Source organism: Necator americanus, chromosome II (genome assembly GCF_031761385.1).
Source record: "Necator americanus strain Aroian chromosome II, whole genome shotgun sequence".
Taxonomy (NCBI): domain Eukaryota; kingdom Metazoa; phylum Nematoda; class Chromadorea; order Rhabditida; family Ancylostomatidae; genus Necator; species Necator americanus.
Genome location: NC_087372.1, coordinates 185170 through 212379, shown reverse-complemented (window position 1 = coordinate 212379; position 27210 = coordinate 185170). Strand labels below are relative to the sequence as shown.

At 38.9% G+C, this 27210-nt stretch overlaps 1 protein-coding gene across 5 annotated transcripts; it reads right to left on the bottom strand.

The window, feature by feature from the left end:
• Window positions 1-309: 309 nt before the first annotated feature.
• RB195_016426 (uncharacterized protein) lies at window positions 310-23904 on the bottom strand (the record flags this gene model as incomplete). Of its 5 annotated transcripts, XM_064182962.1 has the most annotated exons (22): window positions 310-364; window positions 490-617; window positions 1168-1278; window positions 1407-1499; window positions 1649-1737; window positions 1805-1931; window positions 1984-2046; window positions 4062-4179; window positions 15136-15276; window positions 15470-15551; window positions 15669-15808; window positions 16771-16925; window positions 19434-19509; window positions 19851-19948; window positions 20709-20844; window positions 22211-22299; window positions 22362-22408; window positions 22471-22544; window positions 22708-22898; window positions 23392-23493; window positions 23575-23651; window positions 23823-23904. In XM_064182962.1, the coding sequence occupies 22 exons, from the start codon at window positions 23902-23904 to the stop codon at window positions 310-312; spliced, it is 2274 nt and encodes a 757-aa protein (XP_064038840.1). The 5 variants fall into 5 exon arrangements, with proteins under 5 accessions (XP_064038840.1, XP_064038841.1, XP_064038842.1 ...); XM_064182961.1 differs by lacking the exons at window positions 19851-19948; window positions 20709-20844 and having other exon boundaries at window positions 15136-15285; XM_064182960.1 differs by lacking the exons at window positions 19851-19948; window positions 20709-20844.
• Window positions 23905-27210: the final 3306 nt, after the last annotated feature.

Genomic DNA, 27210 nt, shown 5'->3' with positions numbered 1-27210 from the left:
TTTCACAAAAGCAAGACAGAGAGCAGATGTCACTGATAAGATACGTGTGTGGGCGGAGTAGTGACTGCATGAGCGCTCCACCCACTTGCGCTGCAGAACCGTGAACGTTGACTGAGCCAGTACTTTTTTGAAGAAAAAACAGTGTAGATAAATGATGAAATCTTGCAGGCAAACAGAATGAATTTGTACAATTTCCGAAAAAAAATGAGGAAAAAGAGCAATACAAAGCAAAATAAGAAAGAATACGGACAACTGACTAATAGAATCGCTCAAATCAGTGCTCCGACATGACGCTCGATTACTGAAGGATTATTGTAGACAAACGTCGCAACAATGTTTTTGCGGACTGACCGTGGATGGTTGTCTTAAAGACGGAGTCAAAATAACAAACAAAGCGGGAGCAAAAACGAGGGATAACGTAGGGAACTTAGGTCTTAACAATATATCCGAGAAACGATCCAAAGATCACGCTTTCCGTCATAGATTCACCTCTTCATCTTCTTGACAGCTTTTGCCAGCAAACGTGTGCGTTCATCCTGGAGGTTACGGATTTCTTGATCGAGACGTCGCAACTCTTGGGCTGCTTGCTCTTCTACATCACGAGAGCGGACATTTAACTGGAAAACATCACATTTTCTTCAGAGTCAAAGTTGTGTTCTTTTCGAATAAAAATTATATAAGTAGCAGAAAAGCTTCCATTCAAGCCATAGACAAGTTGAGAGTGCAACTTTGTCTAACCTGCCCGCTTGAAAATTTAGGATATTCGTCAGGGATCTTTTTAATTTTTTCTGTCAATCAATAGCGACGTGTAAGTAGTAAATTAGAAGGATACCTTATCAGATTCTAGGAAGAGAAAGGTTAAACCATCGAAGAGTGAAGGCGAATATATAATGTAATAGTCAGTAAGGCTGTGTAAAATGTATGTCCTTGTAAAAAAGTGAACATCTGACAGATACTTGACTTCTGCATACGTCGTGCTATTGCTAGATGCATAAGTTAACTCTCGTGGCTGGACACTACCTCTTGAGAAGGCTACCCTAACATTGCAACGAAAAGAGAGTGCAGAAATATGGTTCCGAAAACAGATTAGTTACATGGAACATGTCTAAGGAAGAGGGAAAGGGAAGATAGAAAAGTTCAAAGAAAGAAAGATTAGAAATATCTGACCGCTTCCTCCCTTTGCCGCAGTTCCGCCTCTTTGGCTTCAAGAGTTTTCTGGAAGTCCTCACGTATCTTAACTTCGCGGCGAGCAAACTCGTCGTTGTATTCCTTCTGCTTCTAAAATCAAGGAAAAATGATTTTAATGGTCAAACTGATTCTGCGAGAAATGGAGCAAATTGCAGAATTTATCGAAAAGATGAAGAAGGAAGAATACGGGAAAATGGAAGAAACAACCTAAAACTAACCAATGTATACATCTCCACTATCTTCGGCCCGGTATCTCCATCCCCCATCTGCAGAGCACGTAGACGCTCACGGCGGTAACTCTCGTAGAGCACCTAAATGGGTGCAAACTTTCGTGATCGTTATGTTAACAAACCACTTCACTCATTTTTTTGCATTCTTGTTGGCTTGTTTTTTTTTCGCATTTTTTTTTAGCACGGATGATTTACTAAGTTCTAGCGATAGGCGATCGTCGAACACTTACATTGTGTGTTCTTTCCCTTAGGGAATCCACATTGGTGCGGATCAGCGCCTCTCTAAGCTTTACGAAGTCACAGTGCTGCTCATTTTCCACTAAAAGGAACATAAAACGAAGATGTAACACAGTAAAATCATCCAAAGAATAGCAAGAAAAACTGACCCTCAACAATCCCCCAGGGATACTTCCTGGCTCTTACACGCAACCCATTCTCTTTCTTGACAAAATCGCAGCTGCCAACCACAGCGAACGGCACCGCATTGTTCATCTCCGCATTTGCTTGCGCCACCTATACATAATTCACACGATTGGAGATATAAACAAGGCAACAGAAAACCTACAGTTTCGTCGTCTGTCGGAAACTGATAGATTTCAATTTTGTGACTGCGTAGCTCGCTGAGGATCTGAAAACGTAAATGTCATGTAATAAAAGTTTTTTCCTGAACACTTGTATGAGCGGCAGAATGGAATAGAAAAATAAAGGTCAAGGTAAAGGTGTTTGCAGGCCTTCCAAATGTCTGCGCAGATATTTGATCGTTTTGTATTTCAGATGTAGAAAGAAGTATTGAAGATCTCTAACACTAAATATTTAAACACATGCTGAACTCTTGCCGAAATCCCTAATTGTATTCGGATAATGGAGCAATCCGAATACGATTAGGGATACCTGTATGGCGTTACTGTATTTGTTTAGGTCTCTTTTCAGTATACTTTCCCTCTTTTTGGACATCCAGTTTTCTTTGGGCATTGACCTTAATAAATAAGCAAATGCTAGAAGAAGACATCCACAACTTTAAAGAATTCTCTATTTAACCTCTTCGGAGCAAAATACTGGCTAAAACTCTACCATAAATCCAGAACTCAATGTGCTAAATTTTTCAACATGATCTCTTTGTCCTTTTAAATGGGACAAATGGACATGGGCAAATGGTTAAGACTATGGGAAACTGGCTCAAAATTAATAATCTTGATTCACATTTCAAGGCTCATTTTCTGAGTCACTTATCATTATAAAGGATCAGCAATTGAATTTTGTTCGAACTTAGTTCATTTTATTAAAATAAGTGGAAATGTCAAGCTTTCTTTCTATAACTGCTTCTCTTTTTTTAGCATACAGCGTTATTTTATTTGTTTAGAACACTGTCGAGTTTCAACGCTGCGACGTTTTGTATCTACACAGGAAGTTTAACGGATCGAGATTATAATGAGTTTGAATATTCTTTAAGAACAGTAGTCAATTATTCTTCAGTTCAAGAAGCTTCTCGATACACAGTGAAGACTTAGGAACTATCTGAAAAGAAACGGTGCACATCCAACAGAGATAGACCAAACATACACCTGAACAAAAGTCCAAGAAGTGTTAATGAAAATAGCTGAACATAATTATAACAAAGCAGAGGGATAGGCAATAGTATTCGGTAGCGCTCAGATTCTGACATTTGCTCTAATATTCAACGTCCAAAAACTGATCTCACAGATATTTTTCAATCTCTGTAAAGTCTAAATTCAAAAAAAAAAAATTAAAAAACAAAGAAAACTAGATGTTGCACCACTTCTACAGGACCAATTACCCACTAAAACATCCTTTAATCCACGAAACAACGCCGCACAGCTGCCAACAATTCACAATATGGATATGGACATCAGCACGTGATTGACATTTGATGTGCTCCATAAAATACGCTTCGTACGGCACATTTGTGCTCAAATTGTGCGCTTCAAACACGTGCATGGTGACATTACGTATTACAAGATTTAAATTCCCTCAAAATTGATCGGACACTCTTATAAAAAAATAAAATAATAAAAATAAAATAATAATAATTACAGAAAAAGGAAGGAAGTATAAAAGTAGTCCGCTTATTGTTCGTTCTATGCAATTGTCTCTACATATGAAGGCACACAGAACAAACACGGTGGAAACAGTTGAAAATGAAAAAAAATTTAGAACGACAATAAAAAATAAAAGAACCAAATTAGAGAAAAAAAACTTTTTAGGAATACACAGAGAAAGAGAAACTATGAAAAAGAGACCTTAATATTGGCAAAATCCGTCCTGTGAAGCTAGGCAAAAGAAGAGAATAGAAATATAATGAATGCGCCTGTGACCTAATATACAAAAGTAACATTTTTTACAATAATATGGGCTGGCATGTTTGAGCAAAAAAAAGATCATCAATGGATTCCACTGGAAACAAATGCAATAAAAACGGGCTCGTTATTTCGCACAAGAAGATAAAATTGGAAATATTGAGGAAATTCCGTCAAAAATATCGTAATCATTTGATGAGTAACATATCTAACCAAATACTCATCGGCCCGACTCATTTTTTACAGCGCTTTACTTCTGAATCATTAGTTGTCACCAAGAAAACACTGAAAAGAAAAAAAAAAACTACTTTGAAACAGCTCCACTTACCTTATTTTTGAAACGGGTCAGCTCGTCCTTGCATGTCGTGTCGGACTTCGCAATCACTGGTATCACATTGACCCGTTTGGCGAGCTCACGCAACGTCACCAAGTCCAGAGCCTTGAGGCTGAACGCGGATGATAAGATCTACTTTTGAAGTGAGAGAAAAGATTCAAAAACAGCAAAACTCGCTCCCTGTACAGAACACTCGCACATGCGAACAAATAGATAACAATAAATCGCTGCCGAACGGAGGAGTCACACATATAACTGATGTCCTTGAAGACACATGAGAGATTCGAATTCGGAGGACGAAAAAAAAAACATCAAAAACGCGTGAGAACTCAGGTACAGAACCACTGGATGATGGTCGTAAAGCAATAAGTACAAGTTTGCTGTGATACAACTGTTTGGTAGTGTTTCATTTAAAGTGGTTCCGCGAAAGTTGGGAATAGTTGGAAAGAAAAACCGCTATTTTCCACTTTATATTCGAAAGCTGGGCGATTCACAAGTTATCCGAGACTAGGAATTCTGCGAGCAGTTCCCATTAATAACAGATCTAAAAAGGATCAGCCTAGCCCATAAAATCAGTGCACTGGTATATACTCTAGCAACCAGCACAATCCTAAATACTCCCCTAACATAAGTACATATCTACATAAATAAGTATGATCCATTTTGTGAATTTACTATGAGGTGGAATAGCTACGGGAAAGTAGAGACAAAAAACTCCATTAAATTCCATTCTGAGCGGCGAATAGCGGACTCAGTTAAGGCAAAAACGCAAGTTGTAACTTCGCTTTCAATCAAATATACAACTTCCCACGAGACTACTTGAAGCAATTCCACTGTTTGCAGTATGTAAAATACTGCTCTCGATCCATTACGAATAGCATCCCTTTAGGTAGCAATACATTAAAATTACATCGCTGCTTCAATTAAAAAAAAAAAAACCTCTTCTGGTCAGAGCTGCAATGAAATGAGGGATTTGCTAAAGCTAACCTAGAAGCTTCTAAACAGAGAAGTCAATAGATGAAAATCTCTTACGACAACTTATTATGGATGATTCTGCTACGAAGGGAATTATTATCAGTTGAGATCAGTTTCAGAATATCACATAATGCTTGTTCTATCTTGAATGTAAGTCAAGGACTCATAACGGAGGACGTAAATGCGAAGTGAAATTCAATGGCAAAAGTTTGTCGACCAACTATTGCAAATTCAAAGAAAATACATAGTTCAAGATGACAACAATTTAACGGATTCAAGGGAATGACGTTGATATGCTAATGATAATTTTCCAGTGGAATGTCCTTAGCAAACCCAAATTTAACTAAGAAAAATCAGACTTACATTTAATACAACACATTGGATTCACAAGGATTTTTTAATGCCTTGAAAAAGTTGGAAATGTGACATCCAGTGCATGGGCACACTTTGAAATTAATAATAAAAGTAAGGGTACAGACTCAATAGTTCATAATTTTGAGGCAGAAAGTTTAAATTGCTTATTATCAACTGTTTCTCACCTACACTCTCACCTACACTTTCAAATCCTTGACCTCACTGAAGAAGTAATTGTCAATAATTCACCTTCTAATTGACTCATTTCCAAATACCAATTCTTCGGCTCCGAAATAACTCCCCACACGGAAGAGCGCTGCACAAAAATTAAGCTGATGTCGGAACGGGCCTACTAACCAAATGAATAGCTGTAACACTTTTTCTTCTATTGTCGTACAACGATGAAAAGAACCGCGACCGGATGACTCCCATTACCAAAGTTCAAATTAGCTATTCATAAAAACAAGACTAGCTCCGGTCGCCACGGTTAGGGATGCAAAAAAGGATTGAACTGAATGTAGTAGAAATCTAAGCCCTACAGCAAAAGATTTTTTCCAAGTCATCTCTACGAACAGGTTGGAAACGCGAAATGCTGCTAACTGCTCCGTTTTTACAACATTCTGACCGAGCCAAAGACCAAAGTTTCAGAAATCCTTAAAAAGGTAGAAGACATACACACGATACTACCAGATTTTTTTGAAAATAGAGCGAAAGATAATAAAAAAATTGAGTCTGTTTGTGAAGAACAACAGGAAAGACTCATTGTACGAAAGAATTTTTGAATTATTTGTCCCCAACATTCCGACTTTCATAGTGCAATAAACGATCGTCAATGTTTTCACAACGATTTGTTCAATTTCGTTTGTAAAAGTGCATCCTCGTTGCAGCTACTCGTTCCCATCACACATTACAACAAGTGCCTGGGAATACGTCCCTTGAACGTAACAAAGATACAGAAGAGAAGTCATGAGATGATAAGTCGATATTCCAGGGGAAGAGCATGTTTGGGCGCACGATGGAAGGAGTAGCTGGCCAGAATTTCCCGATGTCTCCTTATGAACGCTGTAAACTAGAGATTCAAAGCAAATACATATTTGTAGGCCGCATAACGTTGAAGGCTTGCTCACGACTGTTCTGCTACTAGTACGCTTCATACTTTCTGAGTACTGCTGGAATGTCGCTCCCGAAATGATTTACAAACGCGAGAACCCCATCGTTAGGAGCGTTCAAAAATCGCTAAATGTTTCAAAAGAACAAACACGCTACTTCGAAAATTCTCAGGACCTGTACGCAACGTTTTTAATTGCATCTTCAATTGCAAGCAGTATTTTGCACGTACAACTTACAAGTGAAGTTCTGCTGAATCACAATCTATAAGCAACTTTTCGTGAATGCTAAACCTTTTATACTACTACTACCAGCCCAGCTGAAAAGAAGACTTCAAATTACTTAAAGATAGTGTTTTATGTAGGTTCAAGAGAAAATTTGAACAGTGCCACCAACCAGTTATTTTCGATCCAATTTTGGACCCACTACAACTTGTTTGCTAAAATGGATGGAGCAAAAGATACATCTCTGTTATGATTGAAAACTGAAAGTAAGCTATTTTTTATATTAGGGTGTTCGGAAAGTATCTGCCGAAAATTTCGCAGTAGCGCAGATTTTCTGGTTCTAAGTTCTACCGCACCCATCGTACAGCCTGGACCTGGCCCCCGAGTGACTACCACCTCTTCCGATCGCTTCAGCATCACCTGAAAGAGAATACGATACGATGATCGTGACCACCTCGAAAATGACCTTCAGACTTTCTTCGCCTCTAAGTCGCCGGAGTTCTATGCCAAAGGAATCCGTGATCTTGTGAGACATTGGCAGAAGGTTGTCGATGTTGATGGAGATTATTTCGTCGAGTAATAAAATGTTGTTAAAAAGTTGTTTTGTTTTGAAATTTTGCCGTATTACGGCAGATACTTTCCGAACACCCTAATAGTATAGTAAAATGTAGTAAAGGGACCTGGTAGTACTCTACTTAGAACTGTCTTTGGGAGAAAATCTGTCATCTGGACAAAGATCAGATATGAAAAAGTCCGAGTAGTTCGTAATGATCGCTTCGCGGTTACTTGTACAGTTCTATGCCACAAACTATCCGAAATCTTTTAAAGTTGGAATAACAAGCAGTAGCTAAGGGAAAATTGCTCGTAAAATAGAACAGAAAGAAAGAGTAAGTTCTATGCAGTTTTCATTGCCTTTACGACGAAAAGACACTGGATTTTGTACTTGCTCGCATTGGAACTTCATGATTGTTATTGACGCTGGACTGTCCAAAAGACTATATTTAAAAAAAGCAGAAGAAAAATTTCAATAGGCCAAATATTCTACAGCTTGCTCTTTTTCCAACTTTGGACTGAAAAGACTGGAAATTTTTATGGTGCAGAGAAGAGAACATTCTGAAATTTTTCTGAATAAGTCTGTACGACGAAGTGTGGCAAGAGTGATTTTCAGAATGAGATCGAAGCTTCTTCAGATAACATCGTTGAGAAAACCTACCACCACAACAGCAATCACATATGCACTATTGAGCTTAGACAATAATACCGATGAGACGAACAGAATAAGGAATGATCGAGGTGACGATATGTGGAAAAATTAGGTTATCTCTCCGAAAATGGTTCAAAAGATCTTCATTTTAATAGGTTCAGTGTATGTCTACGTACTCCTTAAATTAATTAATTCTGTGAACCTTTCTGCTACTTTTCCAGAATACTTATGCCCATTCCTTCGACTATTCTTTTAAATTTTGTGGCCGTTTTATTGCGAGAGCCACATTCAAGTGAAAAAAATGCCTTTTAGGCTTGATCTGTATCCAAGCAAAACTTCCGCAGCCTCCACACCAATACACCGGCGATGCTATACCTTGAGGTGTATGATAAAAGACGTGAGTTTAGCCAACTAATACATAAGTAACAGTCAAATTAAGCGCCGATATCAAATTTCAGTAGTTATTTCCCCAACAACATACTTCCATGAAAAATTAAACCATTGACGGAAAATGTTTTAGATGATTTTCCGTCACATTGCTAATTTAAGACCAAAAGTCAAAAAAGGAGCCTGTCAACATCAAAACATTGCGGAATCAACTATGTTCAAAGATCAGGAGCGTCAAGGAGCTAAATCAGAGAAAGAGCTACAAATATTCTTACAGTTAGATACAAAAAGGTAGAAACATCCTAGAGAGAAGGAAATCTTCTGTTTTGAAGGTATAAAACAAAAGAAGGCAACAACAGCTTTCTGGATGAATTGGCTGTGACTAGTTAGTTTAACACTTTAACAATTATGATAGCGTTACACACACCTGAAACAAAAAGTCAGACTACTCAAAGAGCTACTCAGACAGAATCGAGAAGGGTGGGCACTTGTTCGCTGATCACTGATGAGTCGTTAAAGGGTGAAACTGCTGGTAATGATGAAGTCGCGAAAACGGTTGCGCATCTCTATAAAGACTAGATTCCGAATATTTCGGACGATTTATAGGGATGCGCAGCCGAAGCAGAAGCAGTTTTCCCAAGACAGAAATCCCACACAGCATTTTCTCGGCGTCGCTTGACTCACACATTCACTGCTCGAGCCGTAGCAGTCTTGGCGATCTGAAATGTCACTGGGCTGAGCATTTGGTCAGATCGCCGTTCGTCGAATGACTCATCGTTCGCTCTATGAACCCCTAAAGGACAACGTATTGCTGCCGGCTAGCAGCGCATAGTTCAGCCGAATAGAACACTATACAATTACCACCTCATAGCGAAATTCCGGATGATGGACAGTTAGCGGAAATGCAGCGGCCGAACAGCGGCAGCGCAGAAAATGGAGGCAAACGCAAAATCTTAATTGCACCTCAAGGCCAAACAAGGCAAACGCATTACCAGAAACGAATCGAATAACGTCCTAGCATGCATGGCAACGACTTTTTTGTAAGTATTAACAAACATATTTTTTTTTACAAACAATTGGAACTGGAAGCCAACTAGGGGGGAGGAGCAGTGACGAGTCATGGAAATCACAGTTGACCTGTTCGCTAGGTAGCGCAAGCACTAAAAAACCAATTGTACTTTTGAAAAGATGACTAGCACGTCGATGTATCTGTGCGTTAGGGCGGTCGTAAAGCGTCCTTGGACATAGGCCAAGCCACGCCCATCCAGAAGAACCAATACGGATCTCAGTTCTAAATTAACACCTTTCCAGGTCAAAATATTCAAACATTAAGTGGAAGATGTTTTGTACAGCATTTAGCTGGTGAATGAAAGGTGACGTGAAACCTGTAAAGGTGGAAAGAATGGTGCTGTGAAAAGAAAATTAAACGGAAAATAAGAAAGAAGAAAAGAAGAGTGAAAGAGCGGGAAATTCATTACTCCTACTGAAGCACATGATCCTTTCTTTGTCCGAGATGACTCGAGAAAAAAACGTTAGGAACAAATATTTATGTAATGTTCAAATATGCAAACCGGAAATAAAAGAAAGGTATGGGTGTAAGAAGTGACCTGCAGAAATAATGCCGAACTCGAGATTTCTATGAACACAATCAAAATAAAGGTATCCAAACTGTTAATTACCAAGGATACAATCCTTCCGCACATTTTTTTTTTCAAACAGCTCTTCAGTATATACATCGAATCGAATAACCGCGCATTAAAGCAGCAAACAAAATTATTTCTGAAGCTCTTTCTACAAAGATTGCAAAGTTTTCAGAGAATGGGAAAATTTTTCTCAGTCAACACCTTTTTCGAAATATATTTCAAACTCTTACTAATGCTGAACTACCGGATATCCAGCTCACTATGTAGACGCTAATCGAGTAATAGAAGTGCCTCGAACCGCTCTAGAAGTATAACCACCGGCTGAAATAAAGAATAGTATCTGTAGAAGCGTTACGAGCATTGAGATCACTACCAACACACCGCCGAGTACCGCAGCACCGGATTCAGCTAAACAGGGGGAAAAATCTGTAACCACTGAAGGTGCATATTGATTACTACGGCACATTTCGAGGTCATCGATGTTGAGCTAGAGGAGGCATACAACCTCCGAGGAAATTCAAAAACGTAAGAAAAACTAGTAAGGACACGACGTTCGCGTTTGAAGAAACACGAGTGAATGTGAGCAAAAAAGGGCATTTCGCAAAAACCGCGCACTAGTAGCGAAGCAAACGATAGCACAGCTGACTGCCAGGGACTGGATAGTTCGCTGCTTTGAAAGCTGATTATCTGGCTCCTAATTACCATAAAAATCAGTACAATTCACCGCCAGACTTTGTTGAAGGCTTTTGAAAAGACTGCAGCTTTTCGGAAATTTGTAGTCGGGTCCATCAGTGAATTTACCATTAACGCCTAGAGATTCATTATTCATGCTCAATCTTGAGTCTTTAGATCTCTGAGTGAATCGGAGAGCAGTACCAGCCTTACCCATAAAAAACTGCGATATTCACCTCTCGTCATGATAGGCTACATGTTCATGAATTCTCGAATCACATCGTCTTGTGAAGAATTCATATCATCTCATTATTCATAGAGTATGTCCTCTGCGGTGCAATCTGTATTCACAACATGGGAAAAATCTTCAGGGAGAATTCGACTTCTGCGGCTGCACCTTCTGAGGGGTCTAGCAGTGTTCTCCTCAGATACCAAAATTTCAGATAATGTTTTCTTTAAGCCCGTTTTTTTTTTGCTACTTTAGACTGAATAGTTCGGCTTGAGTCTCGATCTACCACAGTCTTCAGGTATCTACTTTTCAGAGCTCGGATCTTGACCTCGATCTAGGCTATACTTCAATTGTTGCCAGGCGCACCCGGTCCCAGTTGTGGCTCCAAAATCTTCAAAAAAAAAACTTGAGAAAAATACGGTAGTCTTGTATTAAGAACGGTAAACTGGTTGAGAATCTATGAACGTGACTAGCGCTAAATTTAACAACATTTGATTTTGACAGCAAGAAAAAAGAAAATGTCGTAGAGTACATGACTGCGCAAAAAAAGCTGCACTAATGTCTGCAAAAAGGGATGTCTCTCTCATAAATCCCTTTTTCTCTCAGATGATACCAGTAAAATTCTCATGATATGATAATGAAGTCTTTGAAATAGACTTCCGCTCCAGTCTGCGATATATATACGTGTGCCAATTTTCGGGAAAAAAAAGCCTGAACTAAGAGCTCGATCCCTTGTACCTCATACTAAGACAAAACCTCGGGAGGGAAGCAATAACTCTAGGTTTTGAACAGAAACACATATGAAGAGAAAAAATAGAAGGAGGTTAAATTCCATCAAACATTAGGATGAATACAGATACTGTGGAATGCACTCAACTTATATAAAAGTGCAGCGAACAGCAAAATACATCCAGAATGAGTGCTTGACCTGCAAACGCCGCTACGAGCGGCGTTGCGAAGGAGACCTGGGAGGAACAAAAACTCCTGCTCGTTGTTCCATATGTAACCAGGCAACTCGAGGAAGAAAAAAAGAAGCAGCTCTGCTTTCAAAACAAAACCCGACCGAATTTGTTGGTCGAAGTGGAAGTCGATTCGTAGTCTGTTGATGAGGCAAATCCTCTACAGCTGCCGCGAACGTGCTTTTCTCGTCGAAGGACAGGATCATGCGCGAAGAACAAGGGTTTTTAGCTCTCAATTCCGACAAGCCCAGAAGATAACAGAAAGTACGAATAACCAGCGCTGCACTTCTTGTTCAGGCAGGATCCTCTTCGTGCAAAGGGCCTGGGCAAGAACTTGTCGTTAAATTAAGGACATTCCATGTTTTTGACCGTTCTTAAACAAAGCATCAATGTCGAGGACTTCGCGACATCCTCTGCGGGCGCATGAATTACCAAAAAATGTGCAAATGCACTAATTCAAATATGGTGCAAAGTAGCGACTGATGGGATTTTTCGATAAGAAAAAGCAAGAAGGAAAGGTCATGTTTCAAACTTTGACGAAACATTACAACTTGGAAAGATATGCAAGACATACAGAATACTCATTCCGCTTACATAAGAGAGAGAAACAAGTTGTGTTCAGAAGCATTTTGAAAGGGAAAAAATCCTAGCATAAATGGTAGACAATAAAACACGGGATTTCAGAAAAAAAAAACAAGGAAATGTGATGTAGGTAAGATGTTGCAGATGTTTGGAGCATTCCGTGTCAAAGTTGGTAAAATGTTGGAAAGGTATATAAACTTGAAGAAAGAACAGAAAGAATGAAAGAAAATAAGAGGGAAGTTACAGAGTTGGCATATGAGCACCCTTTTCTCCCAAAAGTAAATGTGCTGTCTGGTGTGCATTCGGAAAGTGAACGTGGGTAACTACTTCTCTCAGGATATCATAAAATGATCTGTATTAATCGGAAAATCACAGTAGATTGGAATTTGGTCATAGTCCGTGCAAAACCTATCAATACCGGTGTCGTTTTCAGTACATTCTAAAATAAGCACTGTTTATTTCTTCTCATGAAAACAAATTAGTGACATATTTCTAGAAACACTACTCGTTTGAAAATAAGATTACATCAATTTTCATCAGAGCCGAGATCAATTTAAAAAAATAGTCAACGAACGAGTCAAAACCACTAAAATGTAGCGAAATTGCAGTCGGTATAGGTAAGTCGTCTGAGACGACTGAAGAAATCAAAAAATACACGCCCGATGACCTTTTCGGGCATTTAAATGGTCGCCCCTTCAGCCATCGCCGCCACCACCACCATCTTCACGGTCGAATAGAAACCCATGAAAACAGTGATGACACTAATGTTAGTACCAAAATTCGAGAGAGTGAATATACTAAAAAAAGATGACAGATCGATGGCGCTTGCAGAAACACAAAATCAGCAGCCAAGCCGATAGTACAGATGAGGTCAAACGCGTAGCAGATCGAGATCGAGATTAGAGATATGACGTACGAACACCAATCCAACGCATTCACGCACATGTGATAAACACTTTTATTTTGTAGCTAAATCATTTCGCTCCTTTCAAGTGCTACAATCGTGACAATTCCTACAAAATGAAGGCCCAAAACAGGGTCAACAAGTACAATCTTCCCACTTCATGAACGAGCTACAATTTCCATCATCGACCTAAATACTCATGAGTTTCCGTAAAAGGAACCAAGTTTTACCATTTAACGATAGTCCCACAATGAAGTTGGGCTCGAAACCCTCTTCTTAACAAAATAGATAGAAGTAGCTAATAAATTACCATTCATAATCCCCCGCCGAACGCCTTCTACCGTCTAAAATTCGATTAGTTTAGGACAGAGAAGAGATGGAATATGTGTGTCAGGCAAAAAAGAGTGTACATTGCAGTAGCAATGTCGTACGTTCGTACAGCTGAACACATCCGCTGACAATTCCATATCTCTTCGCTTCGTAAAACCTAATTTTGATCTTCACTGATTTATACGACCAATACCATAGAGGGTGGCCTACGCGATAAATCAAATTCGCACGCTGAAGATAGCAGTCGTAATAGTACGACTTACGAAGTTTTACAGAAATAATCATTTTAAGTTTTTATACAGCCAATCTTCAGTCTCGAATATCATTGAAGGAATAGATCTAATATAATAATTATTGTTGAACAAAAGCAACGTCATAGATCTTTTCTTCAAGCTAAACTTCATTTACGACACACAATATAATTTTAGCGCTAAATTTTCAGCAGAAGGCTCGTTGAAAGTTCATCAATATATGAAAAATTCAGATTTACTTCCTAAATTGTTTTAAAAGAAAGTTGAGAAAGATGAGTTAGGTGAGGTAAAACAGATAAAAACATTATGTTTAGGATGCACATGCGCACTCCACTGGCACTTGTCTCTCCCTAAGAAATTAGTTTAGGTGATGATGTAACTCTTCACAGCCAAGAGGTTGATGAACGAAACCGCTTCAAAAAAAATCTTTTTTTTTCGATCAAAGCAAGAAACGATGAAATTCGCTCTACGCGATTTTGTCTCGTAAATCCTAGGGATGTGTAGAGTTATCTCTGGATAAATGGATGTATTTGCTGTTCTTGAGGCTGGAATTGTGCAAACTATTTAACCAACATTATTTATTAGAGGATAGAGCCCAACATCAGAAAAACCATGATCGCTGTCTTGGAATGTGGAAATTTAGGCTCTACCTGAATCCCAAGTTTTCTGGACAAAATATCACAATTAAGATGATAAAGAATTTAATAAGACAATCATTAGCATGACTAGGATACCAGTACTGACCCCACTATTTGAATATTGTAATATTAGAATATTTGACGAATGGATACAATTGCACGTCATGTAGCTATGTTACAATGCGTATTAGATGTGGTAGATTTTAATTTCGCCGATATACATCGAAAGCAGCATCGGATACAGTGTCAGATGGTGCCTTCAACCGGTGAGTTAATTCGAGATCATATGGACATTATCTTTAGTTTTAGTAGTATTCTCTTACGCAGATTTAGGAAATACTGTACAGATTGGATACTTACATGATGCTAGAAACAGTTGTTTGAAAAAAGGAATTGCGTCCACATAACCATAATCCAAAAGTTGAAAGCATGGTAGTACTTCGATGCGATTGGAATTAGAATAAATAAGGGAAGGAAAAGAGGAACTAACGCCTCAGCAAGAAGAGAATCCGATTTTAAAAAAAGCTAACCCAACTGCATTCACCTGCGCTTTCACAGTAAAAAAAAACATTCTGGGAAGTAATAAGCCGTGTTCTATTCACAACTCACCCATGTCCTGTCGGCGATATAAAATACAGACAAGCATGTATCCTTGAGTCGTCGAAGTAGTTCAACGCACGACGAACTTTTAGCTCTTCCTGTAGATACCGTTCAAATTGTGCCTCCAAATAGTCCACTATCACTCGCGCACTAAAAAGTCTAAATAAAACCCTTTAATACATCTGAGCAAAATTCGAGCAGGAATCTTGCCAGCACATTCTTAATTTCAAGTCTTTAATAACCTGCAATAGCATATATTGAAATGCAACGAATTTGAGTGGTCAGTAACAAACACACACATACACACTACACATCAAGCGGTTACTAATACGAAACCCAGAACCTTTGATCTTTGTCCAACTGATCTCCGAAGCCAGCAGTCTCCACCAGCCTAAGCTTCACGCGAATCCCTCCTTCAGCAACTTCTATAGATGAAAAGACCAAAGTAGAACAAACTCTAATTTAAAGTGAACAAAAATTCTTAGAAAAGGAGTGTGAGTATAGAATTAGGATATAGATGCAGGGAAACAAAAAGTGCGAACCGTAGGCCCTTGTGCGCAACTCGACTGTCTTTAGCTCGTGGCTGCACGGCTCGAAATCCAGTTTCATATTGAAGAGAGACTCAATTAAGGTTGTTTTCCCCATTCCCGTCTCGCCTACGCACATAAGGTTGAATTGAAATCTGAAATGTGCGAAAAATTTCCTTTAAAAATAGTTTTAAAACGAAACGAATCATTTCATATTGAAATGAGCTCTCTTCTTCTGCTTTTGATTGTTAGGGTTCGATTTAAAACAATAAACAGACTACAACTTCACTGATGAAAACAAGTAATTTATGCAGTCACTAGTGCACTGAATTGAAGTGATTACGGCCCAAAGGTAATAAGAGTTGTATCTGAATCTAGATCTTATTTTAACCACCACCAGCTAGTTTGACAAGCGTTTATGTCACCACTTCGAAGAAGTCAGGATACCGCTGTGCCTTGGCATCGAAATCACTCAGCCTAAAGCGTTGATCAGCGCTCCTATTACCTAGTTCTGCCAATCATTTCAATGCTACCAATGCTTTCGCTTTTCCTTCCATTCTCTTGGAGCCTGCTATTACCAGGGGCTATTCAAAGTGCAATGCGCCGATAGGATGGTTTTTGCCCGTTTTTGGGAAACAAAGGACAATCCCATATCCTTGCAGTAAATGACCTTAGATTTACGGTATCCATGCCAACTCTTATTCACGTTTTGAATTGAACCGCATTCGAAAAATAGCTTCATTTCACAAGTTTTTTTCCTCTAAACTTTCTACTAATACCTTCTTCAGCTACCTTGGATTTCTTTTAAACACCAAAACAAGGGGTGAAACTGGGCGCAGGATTTCTTCTCCTACTGTAACTGAATTATTAAGATTTGTTGAGAAATAAAACTACCAGAAGACAGGTGTCCTGCTCCCTTTTTTACATCTCAGAAACAGAAACAGCAGACATATAGAAAACGTAAAGACCCTGTTTTCCATTTGGTCATTGTAAAACCAAGACTATGCCGTCCAGTTCACTTCTTACACTCCAATAAAACTTGCGATTACCGACCCCCTACTGCGTCAAGAACGATCGGACCCGTAAAAGAGCGATAGATTGAAGATGAAAAACTTACCCGGCCTCAACGGACTTTTTGACCAACTGATGGGGTAGGGCGTCAAGACCAACATGTCCGTTTAATTCCAATGTACGCTCTGCTTGAGGATCTTTAGAAGTTTTAGGAGCGTGTGGAGGAGGCTGAGGAGGTGCATGAGGCGGAGGGTGTAGATTCTAAACTTGCTTATAGAAGCCCTAAATGGTACACGTGTTGTCTGTCCAAGATGTCAACGTTATATAGCATTTAAACAACTTGAATTGTAATAACACTAAGGTGTACCAATAAAATATATGAGGGATGTGTAAAAAAGAAATCCAAACGCTTCTGTGATAAACAACATATCTAAGCTAGTCCTTCATCTCCACAGCAGAACAATAAGGCTGAAGAAGTGACATTTTTTTACGAAGCCTTTATTCTCTCCCAAAAAGATTAGCTAAACATCTAACTAAGAGCTGAGATCTAGCCTCATATGATCGAATCACGAAAGACGCGCCCTAATTGCCAATAATTAACCTTTTAAAAATAATGGTATCTGTTCCAGATCCTTCCATAAAAGCGAATAAAATTACAAATAACAACTCCAAGTCATTGTGAGTGACTTCATAATACGAGTAATGGTAGTAACGATAATCGGAGTGAAGGTATACTTCCCTTTCATTGTGCTAAGTACTACTGTACTTAGATGCATACTACTTGAAAAACGGGAGCTCCTTACGTCTGAAAGTCCACTTTTGCTTTCATAATGGACGAAAAAACTAGGTCTAAGGTGATTCAAGTGGCAGATACTTGCAGAAACATTGATGTCTTCTGAGAGAAACTTATTTCTCGCATCTGATCATAATTGGTCTAGATAAAATTTCTCAAAACAGAACTTTAACAGGGAACATAGTCAAAGTTTTTAGAGGTCTGAGTGATTACTTAAAATAGGTATGATAGGCAAAACTACACTTCTTCTGTACGTGTAATAAAACGTCAAAGAAGCATCAGCCTCTCAGTTCCCTTCAAGAGTCTCACTTTTTCCTATTCGTGCAGGGCTAGAAACAACGAAATTGGTAATCGAACTGCGTGCATTGTCCGGACATATGGCGTGCACGAAGGAAGTGCAAAAAAAAACCTGCATTCTGCACCTGTCACTCTGAATCGGCAACTATAAGAAGTTTAAACGAACTATAAAGAGCTTATTTCTGATGAGGCGGTGCGTAATCCCCTATAAAAAACGACGTATAGAAAACGATGAGAAATCTTGTTCCAAACTCGATGTTTTGAAATTCATATGAGGAACATTACTTAATTATGCGATTAACCCTAAATATGAACGGAATTTTCAAAGTCAATGAAGAATAGCAAAATTCGATCCATTAACTACGAACTCTGATTCGCTTATGAACCTCAGGAGCGTGTGAAAATAAGTGGGATCAAAATTCGTATCAAAATACGTGAAAATTCAACAAAAACGACCTAGCTCTTTGAAGGGGTTCGTGACGGGACGGTTTCAAAAGAAAACTAACACTATTCTTATAAAGCAAAAAAAAAGAGAAACAACAAGAGAGAGACAGACAAATGACTTCTGGAAAATAAAGCTGAAGGTGTTGCTATATTTGAATGGGAAAGCGCAGGACTAATGTAGTAACCCCTCCTGAGAAGAATGAATAGATTCATGTCAAAAGTGACGTAAAATCAAAAAGTATATGCTCTCATTTAAAGAGAGCATTTAAGTTGATTCATAATGCACGCTGCTTGAGAACAACAGCCGAAGATTTGTAGTCCTCAGTGAGGTCAATGATATTTCGCAGAACAGCACTAGGCTGCAATCCAAAGATTTTGCAATTTTTTTCTTTAGAGAGAACGAGGAGAAAAGGTGGTAGTGATAAAACAATGAACGAAAACAATAAGTTCTCTCGCGCTATATAAATCTACTTGACAAAACCTTAACTAGAGTAAAATAGCTTCAATATTACTAATAGGTTCTCCAGTGTACGACTAATGTAGAAGAAAGCAGATCATCAGAACGCAGTTCATAAAAATCATAACAATATTATAAGGCCCTTGTGAGGTTATTAGCTAATAATAGAAGATCTGCTATAATATAAACAACATACATGCGATAGTCGGAGCCGGTGCTCCGACCCCCTTCAGTTTCGGAGTATTGGCGAAAGAACCACCCTTCACTTTCGAAGGGTTAGCAAAAGGACACCTTCACTTTTGGATGGTTTTCGAAGGGATCCTCATCATTTGAGTTGCACTACATGGGCCAGGGAGGAGCCGGACCATAGGTTCACTTGAAGAGGGTCCGACTCTTCCCTACCGCACCTATGATAAACAACTTCTTTGGATAGAATCGCGCTATTATCTGAGTATTTAGTTCAGGTGCACGACTTTATGCATTGGTTGCTTTCAACGTGGACTTTTTTTTTTACAAGATATGAGTAATACAGAAAGTGTTGCAAGTATGAGGAAGAAGAGTTCACAACGAAATATTGTCACGTCAAAAATTAAGGAAAGAGCTCTCAAGGTCAAGGAAAACCTAGGAAAAAATTTTAGGAGGAGAAGGAAGCATGGAGAAGGAATCTGGTTGTGGAAACAAACGTGAATGGGAAAAGGAACGGAAATGTAGTAGGTTCTATAAGGAATCAAGAAAAGAAGTCTTTACCATTTATTATGTCAATAATGTCAAGACTCACACTTTGCGGCTTCTTCATCTCGACTTCTGTCATTGGCGTAGCGACAAGAAAGAAAAACACAACGAGATCCTTGTCCCTAAAATGCAGACACAGTAGGAACCGAACCAATGGCGCACGTTGAATGACGTTACGATCGAACGTGGCCGATCGCCGTTCAAATGGGGTACTTACCAGAAAAAAATAGACACCACTACGCTCAAACTGATTTCTGGAGGTGAAAGAGAAAAAGGTAAACATGAGCGGAATAAAATATAACGAAAGGCGACTCATAAAACCTTGAGCTAAAGACGGAATAAGTTCAAAAAATGACTTCGACGAAAACTGGAAATATAATATAAAGCGGCAAGAAACGGAGTTTTCCCCGAAAAATAGAGCATAACACGATAGAAACGAGAGTTGATGGGAAGAGAAACCGACTCCACATGAGGCAATTCAAAACTCCTTGTTTCCCGCGCAATGGCATCTCCCCGTATTGGACAACGACGCAACAATTGACGCAGCTCCGTTGGGCGTTTCTTTTGTTGTCATGACGCATCGCAATCGGAATAGTGGTAGTTGAAGTGGATCTGTACATACATTTCATTGAAATAAACCCAGTTCTTGAGTTTTTCTCTAAAAACGTGCTCAGAATCAAGCACTTCTTGCCGATGTGGATTGCAGCGCAATAGAATGGAAGTTAGGCTGCTTCAGATCATTTGGAAATGTTAAGCACTTGAATATCGACCATCGAGAATTTCCCCGTAGTAGTCCATACAAATGGTCATCTCCTCACAAAGTTTATTTCGAAATAACTCTGGATAACATTCGAGGAAGAGAAAAAAACCAACGATCGAGCATGTACAGTAGGATAGCTAATTCTTCGACAGAAAAAAGACACGAATCCGCGCATTTTTCGTTTTTTTTTTTTCATAACTCGCTTCAGTTTGATCTGTATTATATTATCTACACATCAATAGATTCGTGAGCGCGAGCTCTACCGATTGAATATAATTAGAACTTTCAAAACCTACCAAGGAAACAGTTCCTGAAAAAAATTACTTGCGGGCACACATTAACAAGGCGACAGAAGACGAAAAAGACGTGGATTCGCGCCTTTTTCGTCTTCTGTCTAAAATTAGCGATCCTACTGGAGGTTCGCTTTCACAAGCCTTAGCTTTTTAGGGGAAATCAAGCAATAAATAAGAATAGTTGACAGTCTTGGTTCCAGTTCTTTGTAAGGGAACTTGTAGATAAATGCAATCCACTTTCTCAAACACCTCATTAAAAGCAGCATACCAGGATTAGTAGGGGCGGATGTAGTGTAGCGGTTAGAGGTTCCGCTTGCTGCACGATCGATCGGAGGTTCGAATCCGCCCTAGTGCTCACCAAGCCTTTCATCCCTCCGGGGTCGATAAATTGGTACCAAACTTGTCTGGAAGGATAAAAGCACTGACTTGACACATCGGCTAGCCACTGCAAGTCATTGTATGGGCCAGATACACGTTCGTAAACCTCAAACGATTCTGAATTGAAGTGAACGTGGGGGCGCATCCCAAGCGGATTGATTAACGCCAGAAACTTTATCCTTTATCCTTTTTACCACGAATAGGGAGGGAATCCACGGCAAAAGCTAGAGATTGGGTCGTAGATTGCGGTATCCAGGTGATTCCATTCATCTCTCCCAAATCGTCGTTAAAGAAGGTCCTACGAGGTACGTTAGAACGCCCTTCTATGTACACGTTCCTATTCATTCCTAACAGCCTTCCATTAGTTTAGCTTGAATAGGCTGATGAGAAGACACCACTGATCTTCGACCGCTCGCACGTGGATGCGGAGCGTGCGCAAAGATGGCACGTTGCAACCGAAATCGTCGTGAAAAAACGGTGTCTTTCAGGCCGTTTTTTCTTACAACGATTTGGAAGACATGATTGGAACCACTCCAGATTCCACGACCTACAACCCCATCTCTAGATTTCACCGCAGATTCGTTCACCACGTCTAATTCGTTCCAAAACTCCTAGACTAGACTCCCAAAAGATAAGTTGTTCAAAAATTCGCGGGTAAGAAACGAAGATTAATTGAAAGATAAGAGCGGACAGAGGTAAGGTGAGGCGGGTGAAAAATGATTGGACTTCTAAGATGCCAGCGAAAAGATCATGCTAGGATTATATATATATATATATATATATATATTATTATTTATTTATATATATAATAATTATATTATAATATAATAATAATATTTACATAATATAATATATATTTACATATTTTATTATTTTGGTTTATCGTTGTTGAAAAAAATGAAAAACCAACGGGTTCTTTTCCAATTTCGATTTTCTAGATCTACCTTTGTATGTGATCATTAGTTATTCTTCTTTGATCAAGATTCGACACTGATTATATTCTGGTTGCGTTGCGAAAATGCTTATTAATTCAAAGAAACGGCTGTCAACGATGTCGAATCGTTACGATCAATGAAGAGGAGATCTAAGCAAGTATTCAAGTACTTCGCGATCTTTTAGCTTGGCTACAGAGTGTCTATAAACTTCTAAAATCACGGACAGTACAAACGAACGAACTGCAGTTCACAAACCCACATAAACCTTTTGACATGATGAATACCATTTTGTACTTGGCTTCCTCAGACAAAAATGTTCCTCAACATCTTCCTGGTAAATCCAGCACAAAAAAACATTTTTATTTTGAAGGTTCTGCATATAACCAATCATAGGGAATTGCTATGTTTAAAATTCTGAGTGTTCATTTAATTCCCAAGTGTTGATGCATAGGCGTACCGTCTTTCTTCCGCACCAGTACCACTGCGCTCGCTTATTCGGTTAGGCTTCTGGGCGATTTCTCGTCTTAGTGTGTCTTCGAGGATATCCTTAAATTCTGGTTTGGATCACTTCTATCTGACACTGCAATAGGAATCCGAGGACGTCGGACCCGTTCTTTGTCGCACCAAATTAAAGCTGATAGCCATTCCATAAAGCCTTCATAAGGACTTCATAAAGCATTTCTTTAACATACACAAACATAACCAGACTAAACTCACTATTATACGGGATTATGATTGGTGTTGGTTCTTGAACACTAAGTAAATTCTGGAAACAAATAGAACCCTTCGTTCTAAAACGCCTCGTTAGGCAGCCAAATCTAATTTTGAGCGGACAGCTTAGCTTTGTGCACTTTTTATGTGAAAAACTGCAGGGAGTAAAGAGACTGAGGAAAAACCAGAACTAGCAAAACTCATGACTCTAAACCATTTTATTGAAAACAGTACATCTATGACTCATTCGGAATATCGCGACGAGGTTTCAGGGACAAGTCGATAGGAGCATCGTCGTTTTTGATCGCCATTGTTGGTGGTTTCTGAGTTGTGCTTGAATGGTAACACCAGTGCGGTTGTCCTACAACAACATACGTCGTTTGTGCGGTTCTGTTGTCTTTCCGCCATTTAGCACGCCGGTTCTGGAACCATACCTAAAATAAAGCAATCTCGGCGAACGTGTATTCTTCTAGCGGCGGTCACGTTTTCATTTTGCGCTCTTCGCCACACGTACAGTTGTCATGATTTCATGATATTTGGTAGAGGAATAAGTCGTGACCTTTTCTTTCTCAAAGGTAATGATAACGAAAGGGTTAAATGTCATGCAGCGTTTGATAGAGGATTTCTTGTTCTATAAGATATGTGTACTGATTTTTTTTTACTTTCACCGACAGAATCTTTTTTTCAGAACACTAAAAGTGAGTGCAAAATGAGCAAAACTTGGAGTTTAATGTAGATCCAAACTTGCTGCGTTGTTCTGTGCGTGTAAATTTTGGTCAAGGCGATGTAAACTTAATTCAAAGTAGTTTCTCTTAAGACGACTTTGTTCCTCACATCGTTCGAAGGATATTCGCTGCCACTTCAAAATTTTTTATTCTCGAATTTATTTCAATTTATTTATTCGGGCGAATAACATATTAACTTTACCTGTATTCTTGGTTCGGATAGATTCAATCTGACGGCAAGCTCTTCCCGTACAGCAATATTTGGATATTGAGTGATCAGGAATGTTGTCTCAAGCACATACAGCTAAACACTTTCGGCTATGCACTCAAAAATTATAAAGTATTTTGTAGAAGGTGATATCTACAAACAAGGACACTCTGTCACCTGATATGCGTTAAACGATGTTCGACAGCGTCTGATTTTCGAACGCGACCGAAGTACTGCAGTAGATTCGACAGTACCTTAAAATTTCGTCAAAGAACTCGTCTGAACAGCAATAACACAGTAAGAAATATAAACTGTTCATAACCACTAGATGTTTCCAAATTTTCTAAACAACAAATTCGAGAGAAAATCTCATTTTTTGGATTTTGGAGGTTTTTGAAAGAGAATCTGCAACGTGAAAAACATACTTTTCATGTCGTAGTGAATAAAGTGACGTGGCCATTGCATAATATTTGGACTACCACACATGCTATTGCGGCAACGTTGCATTTCTAAAAGTTAGCATTTCTGCTACCGTGAACAATGTAGGTTCGTAGTATGTAGTTGGACTGGATTGGAATAGAGTTCCTTCGCTTAGGTGAAGTGAACATTTCTCCTTTTATGTCTAGATTGCGGTGGTCGAAAAATATTGCTTCAATTATAGAAAATTCTGTGGAGTCATCTGTTGGTAGAGCCGAGTCGAAACGCCCTGGAAATTGGTCCAGTTGCGAAAGCGGTTGCATGACACGCTTACACAAGTGCACCGAATTTTATGTCATTTTGACCCCACTATAAAGTGAAAAAAGAAGCGGTCATTAAGAAAAAAATTCGAAAAACAGCTTTAATTCTCGCTTAGGATTGTTATCCGTTGTTCACCCTCCTGAGAAACTGATAAACAATAAAGGAAAAAGTGATGCAGTTGATCAGTCATGGGCAGGTGTAGCGCATTCGGAAAGAGGTTCGGTTCTAAATCGCCTTAGAGTCAATCAAACTTTTATCCGTCCGGGGTCACTAAATTGCTGCCAAAGTTGTCTAAGGAGATAAAAACACTGACTTAGTACATTGACTGTCCACCGAAAGTCAGTTTGTGCCTGCACACGAGTTCATAAACCTCAAACTTCTGTTCCGATTTGAATTCGAAATCGTAGGCACACCTACATAGCGTATGATCAACGCCGTGCATTTTATCCTTTTTTATCGTTAATCGATCTCTTTAGGATCCTTCAGCGCGTTTGATTTAAATTTAAGGCCGTTTGAAGTTTACGATCGCGAGTGCTGCCTATTAATGATTTGTGGCAGCCAACCGATACATAAAATCAGTGTTTTAGCCCTTCCAGACAGGTACAGTACCAGCACATCCATGATAAGATGAAAGGCTTGTTTGGTCTAGTGACGTTGCGAGCCATCGTGCAGACACAGCAGAATCTCTTAATACAGCGCTACACCATTCCCAAGAATTGTTCATCCATCGAAATAATATCTCGTTTAATCATCCAACTCCATTTATTGACGTTGCATGTTTTATTATAACTGTTGCGACTTATTTTCATAAAATAGGTAACGTAGTTGACATAAGGTCCACTGTGACTCCATTATCGCTCCACTGTACCAGCCATGTCTGAGAGGGTAACAACACTAACTTGATTTATCGCATCGCCCACGCAACTCATCGTGTAGGCCAACATGCGTTCTAATAACTTAGCGACTCCGTATTTCAGTAAAGCGCGATGGCTTAACCCAAGCGGATTGATGCGCAAGAGACTTTATCCTTTACAATTTTTACATTCTAGAACCTTTTAGCTAACTGTGCAATTAATATTCTCTGTTATATTTTAGAATGAATCTTTTTATTTTAAGCATTCTGGTAATTTGCAAGTCATCGTTAATGTTTTAGAACGTGTGTTGGCCTCTACGATGACTTGTGAATTACCAGAATGCTTAAAATGTAAAGGGTCATTCTAAAATATAAAAATAGAATATAAACTGCATAGTTAGTTAAAAGGTTCTAGAACATGAAAATTTGAGGATAAGGATAAAGTCTCTGGTAATTAGTAGTGGAAGAAGCTGTCAAAGCTCCTGGTCTACGAGAATTTACAATAGCGGAAAATCCAGGAAGTGTATTGAATCATCTTTTTGCACACTTGAGCAGCGTTTGGATAGATAGATTGATCACGTGGAAACTTGGTTGAAGATGGTAAGCCAAAAACGATTCACAAACACAAACAAACAACACATGGCGCTTTTGGTGAAGCTTCCTCAAGGAGTATAAATATTTTCCTTCGAAAAGAAAAAAAAAACTACCAATAACTCACCGCATATGCATGCAAGTCAGCTAGGATTCCGTGATTATGAAAATCATATCTAGGCCGCCAAATTTTACTTAATTATTCCAGTCACGCAAACCTCTGAGAATTTCGTGGACAACTTTGGCTCAATGATCCTGTAAGATTAGATGAACAACGCGAACATAGAATTTGTCTATTCTATTCCACTATTGTTCTATGGCTTCAAAACGTGCCAGGAAGTCATTGGAGAAGGCGGGTTATAGCAGTTTATCACAAAGATCACAAAGATTTATCACACCTTAGCAACACTCAGAACAATCACTTAAGATGAAGTTTGGAAAGACTTTCAGAGATATACATTCCATGTATTAGAACTCGATTCTGTGCTGGGCCACCAGCATTACAGTATCGACCACCTCAACTACCCTAATTTCAGTGCTTAACAGCTTCTTTCTTGCATACGACTATTTCGTGCTATTTCTTTACGCTGCAAGAAAAATTGCATAGATTTGGAAGCCTGCACTCATAAAAGAAACTTTCTTTTTTTTCTTCAAGAGTGAAAAAGAACTCGAGAAAAAGGAAAAAAAAGAGGCTTGACCAACGAATAAATAAAATTACGAGAGAGAGAGAGTGCGAAAAAACTACCAGTTTCCTTATGTGCTATGGTTCCTTTATGTATCTGCTTTCGCAACGAATCCGTTCGACCTGCGCACCACCCACATTATAAGTGCGAAATCTAAATACGAATACATCTTCAATCCAGGAAAAACTCAATTCCAGCTCCTGATTGACGTTGAAGAAAGACTGGTACGGTTTGAGTTCTACCTGTGTTTCGTATTCGAGCGGAATTCGTTCCAAGAAAGAAGCTTAGCAACCGCCCATAAAGAACAGAGAAATCGAGCATAAGAAACATTCTTCTTCTCTTCAAAAAAATTCTGTTCCTCCATAGGAAATTCCACCAAATCTTGCTGTCAAGGATGATTCTCCCATACGGCAATAATTATCATATACAAGGACAGTTTGTGGACCAGTTGGTTAAGGCTAACATATCTAGAGCGTAAATCTTCATTGTACAATACCAAACAGGCAGAAAAAAAACATAACCACACCTCAAGAAAATCAATCAATAATGATTTAAACACTACGGTTACACACACATCAAGTTGATATGGGCATTCAAAAATCACATCATTCACAGAGTCAGCGCTGCAGACAATATTCAGTATGGTTATCAGTTCTTCTCAAATATTATGTCACATCTGATAAGTTCGTTGGTCAGATTATCTTAAATTGCTAAAATAAAGTGATTACGTCGATAAAAAGGAAAAAAATTACATCTGAAAAGCACAACAATTAGCATAACAAGTATGAAAACCGGTATTTCAATTATTTACATCCATTAAACTAGTCTACTCGATGAAGCTGCCAAAAAAGCCACGGAAATTAGCAAAAATAAATGCAAGCAAATTCTGTAGGAGAAAGAGGTAGAGAGCTTTTGCAGGCTAATAAATATTCTCCCGCGAATCTCTTG